The 13,700-nt window shown below is 36.2% G+C and overlaps 1 protein-coding gene across 1 annotated transcript; it reads left to right on the top strand.

Annotated features, from left to right (window-relative positions):
- The first annotated feature begins 3,728 nt into the window (after positions 1-3,728).
- LOC121992366 (uncharacterized aarF domain-containing protein kinase 2-like) lies at positions 3,729-9,213 on the top strand. Its single transcript, XM_042546684.1, has 5 exons — positions 3,729-4,164; positions 5,145-6,465; positions 6,875-7,141; positions 7,819-7,974; positions 8,732-9,213. Exons 1-5 carry the CDS (start codon positions 4,157-4,159, stop codon positions 8,849-8,851), a joined length of 1,872 nt encoding a protein of 623 aa, XP_042402618.1. The 5' UTR covers positions 3,729-4,156; the 3' UTR covers positions 8,852-9,213.
- The last annotated feature ends 4,487 nt before the right edge of the window (positions 9,214-13,700 follow it).

Here is a 13,700-nt window from a genome sequence, read left to right as displayed (position 1 = left end):
TATTATGGATGCCCTTTGTAGGGGTTAGGGTCAGTCGTATCTTGTAATCACCGGAACTATCCCTCGGTAAGTTACGGTGAATGACATTTTGTAAGCCTAGAGGCTAGACCATTATGAGAGGCTCGAGAGCTTGAGACGCGCTCGGAGGGGGTAGGCTGTGTACAAAATCTAAGATGATAAGAGAGTTGCCTGGGTTACTGAGCATTCTGAGAATCAAGATGGGTACTCGGATTGTCGAGCACTTCGAAGACTAAAATGGGTGTTCCGAGTGAGACTGAAGTGAAGCTGCTAAAACCTTTGGAGGCTAACGCCACTTGATGCAATGCATGACAAGTCTACTGAAGTTGAGCCAACCCATGTCGGCTAGATTTGCTGAGTGGATATTAGCTAACATGTAAATGGGTTGAAAAACTCCGTACACTCCTACAAACATAGTTGGAAACAGCAGATCTCTTCTATTTCATTCTTTAAAAAATATAATAATAATAATTATCTTAATACCCTCTTAATATCTATTATCTACTGATATAAAGAGATATAAATATAAATAGACATTAAATACATGATAGAGAAATCTCAAATAAAATTAATCTCTAATCTATATCAAAAATATTATATCCCCACCGTTTACGTTATATTTTGGGAGCTTAATTGAAGATTAAGCTCCACAAGGTTATTCTGAACCCCTTCAATTTCTAGTTTTTCTAAAATATTTTGGTTCCATTTTTTTTTTTTCAAATAGCCAATATGTCTCAATTCATCCAAATAATGACACTTTTCCAACCAAATTCCAACGGATAAAAAACAAAAAAAACTTAAAATGAGTTTTAACTTTTTTTTATAATAAACTTTGTAAGTACATGTAGCACTAATAATAATATTATTAATTTTAATATATGATAAATAGATTAAAATAAAATGTGATATTTGTTTAACTTTTCTATCAAATATGTAGAAGTTAATTGGTCTAAAAGACTTAACACATGACTGAAATCTAGCTAGGTCCATGGGACCGATAGCTGATGCGAAGTCCAAATAGGTCCGTGGGACTCGATATCTGGCGAGAAGTCCGGTTGAATCTGTGGGACCTGACAACTGGCCGAAGTCCATTTGAATCTGCGGACCTGACAACTGACGGGAAGACCTAGTGGGTCAAAGGTAAGTCAAGCGACTGCAGTTGGTAAGCGAAGGTAAGCAACTGGAGGAGAGATCTAGTGAGGACATGTTCTCCCTTGAGGGAATTGTAAGCGTCGGTCCAGCTTAGGTCCATTTGGGAAACTAAGTTGAAACCTTGACTAGATTCTGGTCTCGGGAGACAAGATCTAATTACTACTATTTTATTATATTGTGCTAACTCTGTTTTGCAGGGTGAATATATTTTCTGTTGTCTGGACTAACTCTTTTCTGCAGGGAAAAAGCTGTTGAAAAAAGGGGAGTCCGGGCACTTGGAAGGGATCCGGGCGCCCGGACTCCAAGCACCCGGAGTTGGTTTGGGTGCCCGAAACTGGTCCAGGCGCCCGGAGTCGGTCTAGGCTCTCAGACCCCAAAAAAAAAAAAAATCCAAAGCTGATGTGGAGTGCGTCGATTGGCCGAGTTACGTGGTTTAGGAGCCCGGAAGGGTTCCTATATAAAGGTCTTTGACCATGAGCTTCAGAACACCAATTGCTACGATTTTCACTGTTGCTCGGTGGTCCGAAAAAGCTTCTATGATGCTGTAAAGCTCCTCCGACAATCGGCGATCAAAACTTTCTTTTTTTCTTTATTGTCAGTAACATTTCTTTTAATTCTTGTACTTAATTTGTGTAATCATTCGAGCTATTAGTGGATTGCCCAACGAAAGTACTCGACTAGTGCATGCCTTAGAGTAAGAGTCGTCGAATGCTTCGAATCAAGTAAAATCAACTTGTGTTATTGCTTGGATTCTCTGTTTCTTTTCTTTTTTATTCTTCCATTGCATACTTTGATTTAATTTGCTCTCGATTTTTGACGATCGATATCCACCTCCCCTCTAGTGTTTTCCCGATCCTACAAGCTTGACTTTTTAAAACTCTATGAAAATCTTTTAGTATCTAAATTTTTATGAATTTTCATGGATTTTTTAAAATTCTTTGGGTACAAACTTTAAACCCTCGGTAAATTATAAAAAATAAAAGAAAAAGTCATTTATTCATTGTCGAAAACCCTCTTTTCGACTGTCATTACCTCTCTTTTCCCTTCTTCCATGATTTTGCCTCTTCCTTGCTCCTAGATTGACCTCCTCCGCCATTGAATCCGAGCTCCATCTGCTAATCAAGCACTCTCTTTCCGTTTCCTCGGCTCTTCTTCGATCTCTCTCTCGTAGGCAGGTGAACATCTATTGGGATTATATCGTTTGACTTTATTATTTTAGTTCGTCCAGAAGAAATCATGGTGCTTTGTATTTTGTTGAATATGCTGCTAGAAGCATCCACTCTTATCTGAGTATCAGCTACCTTGATTATTATGTGATCACCGATTTATATGTGTGTATTATTGTGAGAGGGTATTTGGAATATTTAAATCATGATTTAAAATATTCAAAACAACTCCTTCATTTTCATATATAATACAAGTTGAGCTTGTTTTGACTTATGCAGGATTACATAATTTTCTTCACAAGGAATGCCGTTCTGATGAATTTTCAGTTAAATCAGATAATGAAGTTTCATTATTCTTGCCAGAACAGGTTCATGATGGTGATTGTTTTGATCAATTATTTGATACTCAATAATAACAATGAGCAAATGCCAATGCATGGAGAGATATAAGAGTGAATTGAATGTGGAGTGATGTTCATCATATTGGCGATAATGAACCTTAAATTTTTTCTTTTTCGTAAAAGACTATTAAAAACATATCACAAATACTGAGTATTTTTTTATTATCGGGATATTTGATATTGATATTATGTATCATTAAAATGTATTGATTAATTAATTATTTATGTTTAATTGAAATTTTGATTTATATAAATTGAATATGACTAATTTGTATTTGTTTATGCCACCAAAGGAGTATTAAAATGTGTAAAATCAAAAATAAAAGGACAAAAATGATCATGGAGAAATTTTACTTTTAGTTTTTTCCCCAATTAATTTTATAATTTTCAAATTAAAAAAATATATGAGAATAATCTTTTTTCTGGGACAATATTTGATAGGAGTATTAGATAATGACTTATAAGATATTATTAAATTATAAAATCCCTAAGTTTCTATGAAAAAAATTATAAATGTCTATAACAATTTTACAAAAAAATTTATAGAACTACATGGATTTTTTCAACTCTATGTCATTTTATAAAAGTCAATAAAAATCTATCCCCTCTATAAAAATTTATCACTAAAATAAAATTAATGAAAATCAACTCAGTTTTCTAATTTTTTTATTTACTAGACTAATTATAATATCTTGTAGACTTATAACTTTGGGAACAGAAACAAAATAAAATTATGGGCCTATAACGAAGTTAATGTAGAAATTTATACCGTAAAATCTTCAATTAGGATTCGTATATTAGCCAATATTTTTTAGAATTAATTACTAAATTATCATATTCTCTATAAATTTTTTAATATTTTATTATATATTTAAAAAGTAACCCTAACTTAAAAAAAACCATATTGTATTTTTTAGAAAATAATTAAATAGAATTCCCATTTGTAAAAATCTGACGTCACCCGCCTTCCTCGCGGACTTGGCAAGCCAAGTCGTTACTGAATTCTAGAGCAACGTGGTGCAAATAGAACCCTCGCCGCCTCCTCTCCTCTCTCTTCCCAGAATTGTGGCTTTTGCTCGGCTTCTCCGCGTAGCTCGCAAGTTTTTCCCTTTGCCATCTGTTCCTCGTGCTTAGATTCCCAACCCTAACCTCCTCAATCTCCTATCGTCCCCTTCAATCATAGTCGCCCCCGGTTCCTGAGCGTCGAAGACCCACACATCGATGTTTATATTGGAAATCCGACTCCGGTCGCCGTCGCCGCCCCTAGGACATCCGTGAAGCCCTCCTGTCAGTTCTAAATTTCGCCTTTTATTCTCGAAAGAATATTGCCTCTTTTCCCCGGTGGATTTGCAGTTGCGGGATTGTAATCTTAGGGGAGGTGTGAGATCACGAATTAAAGTCTTTTTAACAATCAAAAGAATGTCGAGGTGAGTTCTACTTCGTATTAGTTGCTTTATTGTCGTTTCCTGGGATAAAGAAGAAAAATTGCAAGTCTAGGATTTGGACTCCGTGATTCTATGTTTTCTTTGAAGAAGACGCCCTTTTGGAAGAAACTAATTTATGCTTCCTTGCTCCGTCATCCTTGCGACTTTTCTATTTTTTGTGTATTAACTTTTTTGTTAGAGCTGCAGACAAATTTCTCGTTGATGTTATTCACCTAAAAAAAATATTTTTCCATGAAAAAAGATAATTGTGATGGCATTAGCCACTGCTGCTCCATATAAAACAGAGGTTTTGAACATTTATGTCTTTCTTAAAATAAAGAGAAAGACAATGTAGAGTATGGATTTCTGCTGTTATGCTAACTATTGCAATTAGTGAATGGGTGATTGCTAATAGTTATTTCGTTGCTTCTTCAAATAGTTTTTAGTTGCGTTTTCTCTATTTTATTTGACATCTCATGGTTTTTGCACCATATTCATGACTGCCTTTTCTTTGTAGTTATTACAAACTGCATAGCAGCGAGATATTTATCCTGCCATGGCCTATCCCATTCTGCTGTGTACAAACTTGCCTATGTTTACCTTCTTTCACTTTATCTTTGCATCTCATTAGTTAGCACTTGAGTTGGTAAATACATATGTGAAATTAGCACACAATGTCAAGTAGTCCATACTCTCAATGATCTAGACAGAATTTATGGTTAGGCCTAATATGCCTAACAAAAAGGTTTGCAGGCTATTCTATGGAGATGCAAGAATAAGATTCTAGCAATGAACTCTGATGGTAATCAAATTATATTTTGCTTGGTATCTACATTATTTGTTGCCTATGCTAAATTTTGTGATGAAAATCATCTTAACCTCACTTTGAATTACACACAGCTCTAGTTTACATTATTCTAATCAAATCTATCATGATGTGAATTTTGGTACTGACTTTCTAACTTAGTTTCCTACTTTTGTAGGTTTTTTGTTTTTCAAATAAAAAGACAAATTAACTATTTTCTGGCAAATTCTGAAGCAAAATATTCCACAAGTCCTAAGTTGTCCTCCACAAATGGCTTACCTCTTCCATGCAGAGTGTTTTCGCAGTACAAGACGTTTGGTGGACAAAATAAAATATTTGTGTTCTATAAAGCCGAGGAAAATATCTACAGGAATAACCCTTTGAGTAAACTCACTGTTATTTCAACTAGAAATTCTATCTCAGATTATGGTCAAGCTGCCTGGAAAAGGTTCTTTGCAATGTACTCTAGTAGAGGAATCACCACTTCTGTCAGTAAGATTGCTTGTGCTACAAGCTTAGCTATCTCCAGATCTCATTTAGTTCCTACTTTGCTTGCCGTTTTTGCTGGAGAGATGGCATTTTCTAGGACAACATGGGCAGAAGGGGAATACTTTCCTCCTGGAAATGCACTTTATATGCGTGCTCAAGATAGCCAAATTTTCCTCTCTTCAATTGTTCTTCTTGTTTTGGAGTGTTTTGTTTTGTTATACAGAACAATCCATTTGGCAATTCTCTTCTCACCTATCATGGTAATGGCTCCACTTGCTGACAGTTGTGGCACTCAGTTCAGGAAAATGTGGATTCATCTTGTTCGTTCTACTTTGGAAAAAGCTGGTCCAGCATTTATAAAGTGGGGCCAATGGGCTGCGACACGTCCAGACCTTTTCCCCAGTGACCTTTGTACTGAGCTGGCTAAGCTTCATACAAAAGCACCTGAACATAGCTTTTCCTACACAAGGCAATCTGTAGAGAAGGCTTTTGGACGCAAACTTTCTGATGTTTTTGAAATCTTTGAGGAGGTACCTGTAGCTTCTGGAAGTGTTGCCCAGGTACACCGGGCTTCTTTGAAGATACAATATCCTAGACAACGTGCAAAATGCCTAGATGTTGCTGTAAAGGTGAGACATCCTGGTGTTGGAGAGTCCATTAAGAGGGATTTTATGATAATTAAATCAGTGGCCAAAATTTCCAACTTCATTCCTACTCTGAAGTGGCTGCGCTTAGATGAAAGTGTACAACAGTTTGCTGTTTTTATGATGTCTCAAGTAGATCTTGCGAGGGAGGCTGCACATTTAAGCCGCTTTATATATAATTTCCGTAGGTGGAAGAATGTATCTTTTCCAAAACCTGTTTACCCTCTTGTCCATCCTGCTGTTTTAGTGGAGACTTATGAGCATGGAGAAAGTGTCTCTCACTATGTTGATGAACTTGAAGGACATGATCGACTCAAAAGTGCTCTTGCCCATATTGGTACTAATGCACTCTTGAAGATGCTACTGGTATGATCTCTATTTGTCTCTGACTTTATTTAATTATCTTGATCATGCATCCCAAATAAGCTGCCTAAGTCTGATGTTGGCAAACTTATCCTCTAGCCATTCTCTAATATATGCAATTTTTGTTGGTTGTACAAGTGGTCATTTTTTTAAAAATTATTTATGTTTTGCCTAATCTTTTGCCTTTCTACTAGTAAGTTTAGCAAAAGGGTAAGATGCCCCATTGCTATTGGGATAAGAGGGTTTTGAAATAGAAAAACCTATATGGAAAGTGTCTTATAAGCATGCATGAATCGAACCATCTCAAATCTTGTATTAAAATAAAATCCATGATCACTTCCACATTTATTATAAACTACTTTTTTGATTGTTACATTAGTGTTAATTTGGAAGTTCATGTTCTATTTTTTAGGTGGACAATTTCATCCATGCAGATATGCATCCGGGCAATATTCTTGTTCGAGCACAGACAGAGAACTCAAACAAACGACTTTTCAAATCAAAGCCTCATGTTATCTTTCTTGACGTAGGTATGACCGCAGAGCTTTCTGGTAGCGACCGTGTAAATCTGCTCAACTTCTTCAAGGCTGTTGCTCTTCGAGATGGGCGTACTGCTGCAGAGTGCACTTTAAGGTTGTCAAAGAATCAGTGTTGTCCAAACCCAGATGCTTTCATTGAGGTACTTACTATCTTTACAACACATGTTTCTCTTTCCTGAGAGACTAATTTCATCTCCTTTAGTGTTGTTATTTAGAAGAATGTCTTTCGATGAGCCACATAACAGGCTCTAGTCCTGCATTCTCTACGATTTTGTCTTATCTAACAATCTGCAGTATATCTATTAACTACTATGTACCTGCGAAATTGGCTGCAATTTTATATTTTTTCAATGAGTTCTAATTACATTTTTTTAGCAAATGGGGGTTTATTGTCCTCATGCCACATTAAATGTGAATGGCCAACCTGAATTAGTGAGATTCATTGCCTCTAGTTTATCTTTGCGACGACTATATTTTGTTTGTGTAGCCTGGCAGTTCACTCCTCATTGTTGCCAGCTGTTTGAACATGGAATTGCCACCACTACTGTTACTATGTTAATTGGTGATTCGTAACAAAAAAACCTTGCCACCAAATGTTGTTAACAAAAAAACCTTGCCAGCTATTTGAACATGGAATTGTCACCACCAATGTTAGTATTTTAAAATTTTGGTAGTTCCTTTGTCAACGGACGTGTCAACATGTTTATAAGCTGAGTTGACTTGCTTTCTCCAAAGTTTATTGAAAATTGCTCCTTGAGTTGCAAAAATACTTGTCGTATTTTTGTTAAACCCACCTAATGCATATATAACATTGCAGGAAGTTGATAAATCCTTCACTTTCTGGGGCTCAAGGGAAGGAGATGCTGTCCATCCAGCTGAATGTATGCATCAATTACTAGATCAAGTACGTCGTCACAAAGTCAACATTGATGGAAATGTTTGCACTGCGATGGTGACGACTTTAGTTCTAGAGGTAAATTTATTTGTTAAGTTGCCTATCTTATGCATCAAAACTAGTGTTCCTTGTGCCTCCTATGTTTTCATTACAAATACAAAGTTTCCTTGTGCCTTGTTGCATGTGAATACTTCAGAATTTTCAAACTTTAATCCTTTCATCCCCTAATCTCATGTAAAAGTGTTATTATTGTACATTTGGTATTTCTGCTGTGTCATTAATTCGTTAGATGATGACAAGAGAGTTTGAAGACTTAGATATTTTGATGACTTTGAAAACTGCATATAGAAAATGGTCATCCTTGGAGTAACAAAATCATCAAAATACCTCTCAGACTTTTAGAGCTTGTCACTTCACTTCTTAACCAATAATAGAGTTACTTTATTTTGTGAAACAAGTGACTCAGCGCACACATAGACACCCATCATGCCATTATTTCATTAGATGAAATTAATCATGTTAGTGGTTAGGATGTAAAATGGCAAAAGTTTAAATACTTCAAAGGGTATTAACGATTTTGAGTATCTAGAGGGCATATTGTAAAAGGGACTCCTAGAGTTTCAAAATCATCAAAATAATACCTCCTAGACTTTTCAAGCTCTTATCATTTCACTTGTTAATAGTTATGGGTCAAATGACAAGAGTTAATTTCGATGAGTGCCTTGATGATTCTGGGAAGGCATATTGAAAAAGATGATAATTTCCCTTAAATATTATTACATTGCATCAAATATTTTCTAAATAATTTCTAAAATTTCCATTTATTTCTTTGTAGGGTTGGCAGCGTAAACTAGATCCAGATTATGATATCATGAAGACACTACAAAAATTATTGTTTAGATCTGATTGGTCTCAATCACTCCAATATACAATTGAAGGGATCATGGCTGCATAGCCAAAGATCATCCTTTACGTTTTTAATTCTTTGAAAGAGAGAAAGAAAAGGTTTTGACAACATTAAACTTGGAATGCAAATCCCAATGTGAGGACTCTTTCAGTCATTTTCGATTTGGTCAAAATGGTATCGAATTCACTGAAAGGGACTACTCCATAGAATTTGCATTATAAAATTTGACATACGAATTCATGGCTGGTGCTCACTGCAATTTTGTTGTTACCCTCTGCAAAATGTTTTGTTGCAGAGTTATGATCTGCATTTTCATTAATGGTTTAAGGGAAGTGAACCCCGTCAAATTGTTTTGTTGCAGATTTGTCATCTGCTTTTTTTGTTAAGGTGGAAATGAGGCATATTGACTACATAAGAAGTAAAATGGAAATAAACAATTTTTGTTTCATAATGCACTTCTTAACCTCGCTTTCTTCTATGTTATATCGATGACTATTATGGCTCCCTTCCTTTTCGTTAAAGTTATAGAAAAAACTAAAATGATTTTTCTGTAAATTAGTCAAGTACATAAACAATTTGAAGTCTTTTCTTTGAAAAAAAGTGGTTTAAAAATCTTGGTGAGAATAACTCGGTAAAATAGTTAGAATGACCCTCCATTCTTATGCCACGTGCGAAGTTGAGTTGGTACTTAGGTGAGAACTTGTCATAATAGGTCTCAAATCAGTCATAATAAGTCTCAGATTTGAATTGTGGAGTTTATCCCATGCTAGGCCGCCTCACCTAGGAGGCCTTCTTGGTTAGCCAAATGGTCTTTGTAATTTACTCTCTTCAATATGTTTGGGGTAAGTTTTTCTCTCCTAGTATACTTTATATATACTTAGTTATGAATATAGTTAACGTGTTCAAAAGATCAGATTATCATTTTTTTACCCTTTGGGGTAAGCTTCCACCTCAAACTCATTATTAGAGGAGCTTTGTTAAATTACTCCAGCGTCCTTTGACACGTACCTTCATATGCGCAAGTTAAATTTAGTCTTCACCATGACACTTGATCCATTGATAGATCTCTTCACATCGGTTAGCTTCCTTCACCTAGGTGGCCACTTGGATGGCTGAATGGTTTTCATAATTTACTCTATTTCGATGTACTTAGGGTGATCTTAAAGGGCCTTAGGATGAAGATTATCATCTTTTATTATAATGATCATGATCTCTATAAATTTTTATCCCTTGGTATATTTATAAATACTCAAGTATGAATATAGTTAACATGTTCAAAATCTCTTCTTATGATTTTTTGTTTACCTTCGTATAGTATGTGTAAGTCAAATTTAGTCTCACTTGACCCACGGATCTTCATGTGGGCTAGCTCTTGACACTTAACACACAACTTAATATCCTATGCATTTACATTTTATTTCATTATTATATAAACGGGAGCTTTACTGTAATTGTAAGGTTGTTACTTCAGAGGTAAGCCTCGAAATTCATATAGATGAGAGTTTTGTACACGGACTAATCTTCGTATTATTTATTTATTTATTTAAAATCATATTCCAATAGTTGTAATCATGGAAAACCAACCAACGAACATAGGAAAGAAAAGGAAAACTCTATTTGCTTACATAAAAGGGATGAGAAGGGAATTAGGAAGCATCAAAATTGTGAGACTAAGATTTTAAATGAGATATTTGATCTTGGGGCGAAATGATATTGGACCTGAGGGGAGGCCCAAGAGTTCTTCGACTTAGGCCCACCGTATAGAGGGTCTAACAATAATTATAAATTAGTTATAAGTTTAATTTTTAAACCTTACGGAATTAATTAATCCAATCATATAGGGTCTATTTTTTTTTAAGTCTCTTTTAAATTACAAGGCCTAAAATAAAATAGGCTAAATAAAATTTATAGCGTAGACATGCAGTGATAGTTATGCAGTGATGCTGACAAGTGGTGAATCGATAATACAATCTATTTGTTACACGGTTGGTCATGGACAGTTGGTCTAATAAGTTTGAGAATGAATTTTTAACTGAATTAAAATGTTTAATTGGGTATATGATGTTTTTCATATAAAGGGTCGGTGTATTAGATGAAAATATACTCCGTGATTTATATTTATTCTAGGGGTCAATAATACTGCTGGATCACTTGATAGAGACGTTATCACTTTTTCTCCTATAATATCATTTATTTTCTTTAATAATTTATGGAGTGTTAAAACTCAAAATATTTTATTATTAATTGTTATGCTCTATCTGACTAAGATCTATTATTTAAAAAGAAGTTTTCGAAGCTACGATGTCACGATAAAATATCTAGATTATTATTTAAATATTCATGATTCAATCTTTAATTATGATGTATTTATAATTTTTTTTTAAATAGGAGTATAATAAAAAGATGTTGGACTTCTAGGTTGATTGTCGTGGGTTTCTGAACTGATTATCGTGTGCGCTTCTTGATTTATCCTGGTTGTTGATGAAAAAATTTTATAGGATCGAATTGATAACTTTAGAGATAGTTAATAAGATTAATTGAAATTATTATTTTTATTATTATTTTTTAAAAAAATTAATAGATATACATAAAATATACTATGAGATCTAGAGATGTTACATATATTTTATTTTTTATTACTTAATTAATTATTTTAACCGGTTATATTAGTTTTTCCCTCGGTCGGAATTCGTAAATTGTGTGAACTGCTCCGTTGTTACTTGATTAACTTAAGAATGAGAAAGACTAAAAGGAAATTTTCAAAAATTGAGAATGCGTTCTCAAATTAAATTTAAAATGTTTAAATTAATTACTTATAAAAAATCAATAATTTATATTTTTAAATATAATTGATAAAAAATATTAAATATTTATGGAGTGCTCCAAAGAGAAAAAGAAATGATTTGAGAGATTCATTTTTTTTTTAAATTCAAAACTTAAAAAAATATTAGGTGAGGATGAACCTATGCAAAAGAGAAGCGACTTAGGCCCACCCATAGAAATTACGTTGAAGGAGAAGCCACGGGTGATAGCCACCGCCCCCTTGAACCTCAATACTTTTTGTTTCTTTGCCAGCCTCCCTTCTCTGTTATTTCTCATTTCTCTTTATTCCTCTAGGTAAATTTTCAAATGCCCCTTCAAAATTCAACACTTTATCAAAATGCTCCACATTCTTTTAACGTCAAAACTTCCCCATACAACTGTTTAAATTTATTTTACGCTCAAAATAATCTCTCTTTGTTACTACATACACAAAAAAAACTATAAAATGTTTATTTCATAAATATTTTTTTCTAAATATTTCATAGGATTCAATCTTAAGAACGCTAGAGAAGGCGTTCAGAAAAAAATAAAATATGAGAAGCGCTTCTCTTGAGGGGGCTTTTGACAAGTTGGTCGTCGTCGATCGTCATTATTTTGCATGCAGGACGAATGGAACCCATTTCATTCTTCCGCACGCAACTCACTCACGCGCTTCCTCCTCCTCCTCTTCGATGGCTCATGGTGCACCCGATGCTTCGGTGCCCTGAGAACGCCTTCGCCTTCGCCTTCAACTCTATGCTGTGCACGTGCGACCCCGACAGGTGGTACGACCGCGGCGGTCACCTGCGGGCGTCTAGAAACAGAGTATTGGGCGCTCGGGTGGACCGGGTCGGTGCCTCTGTTCGACACATGACTATTAAAGAGAATTATTCAATAAATCAAAATTAAAATATAATAATTATTAGAATAAATTAATTAATTATTTTTATTATATATATATATATAATCTGTTGATAAACTCCATCTTTCATAGGGTCGTTATCACGATAGAGGTCAAAGTCTAGACGGTCAACGCTCCCGTATCATTGGCTGAGCGGATGACCCACATGTCCGACCGGTGTGAAGGACAGTCGAGCCGATATCAACCAGATGATTATCATAGCTCGGTCGCATATCAAGCTTCCGACGCTCAGAACAAGATATACGCCGAGTGGCCAGTCCGCTCGGACTCGCATTAAACCTCAGAACCGGTGGTCACTTGCAGATATAGCTCGGACAGTGGAATGTTGGCCGAGCGGCCACTTCGCTCGACTCAAAAGCTAGCCCACTCGAACGGCTGAGGGCTGGCCGAGAGGCCATCCCGCTCGGCCCAATAATAGACAAAAGGAGGATCAACCGATATCCTCATGGGAAATCGTGTCATCGACAGACAACATGGTCAGGCGGAGGATCGTACGGCGAAAGCTTCCATTGTCATGTCAGAGATATGTTCGGGTCATTAAGGTATGGCGTCAGAGACGCTTTCCTGACATGTCTTTTCAGGGAAAGCTTTGGGAAGTGGACACGCCTCGAGAAACATGTCCACGCTTCCCCGTGAGCCCTATATAAAGAGACCCAAACTTCAATGGAGGTATGCATAATTTTTACCATAGCTATTGTTACTCTGTTGCTTCGTCCTCTCGCTTCTTCTACATCACCGGTGATTGACTTGAGCGTCGGAGGGCCATCCCTGGGGAACCCCTCCCTGGCTCGGCACTAACGTCGCTGTGGTTGCAGGTCTCGCTGACTAGGAGCCCATTAACGATCAATAGGAGCGTCACGTCCCCAGCATCCATCGCTTCGACTCTCGAACATGATCAAATTTGGCGCCGTCTGTGGGAACGCACCTGTATCCGAGCTGAGAAGATGGAAGAAGCTGGACGACTTCACACCATAACGCTCACTCAAGAGGAGCTCGATATGCTCATGAAAGCTCGGGTAGCCAAAATAGTAGAGCAGCAACAGCAAAAGGCGCTAGCCGATCGGTTGACACAACAAGCAACATCGGCGTCTAGGGGTCGAGCGACGCAAGAGAACCGGCTGGAGCAACTCTCCATCTGGGGGCAAAATAGAGGGCGGACCGGCACGCAAGGAG

The sequence above is a fragment of the Zingiber officinale genome, chromosome 6B (genome assembly GCF_018446385.1).
Source record: "Zingiber officinale cultivar Zhangliang chromosome 6B, Zo_v1.1, whole genome shotgun sequence".
In the NCBI taxonomy this organism is placed as follows: Eukaryota; Viridiplantae; Streptophyta; class Magnoliopsida; order Zingiberales; family Zingiberaceae; genus Zingiber; species Zingiber officinale.
This window is presented reverse-complemented; position numbering and strand designations above follow the sequence as displayed.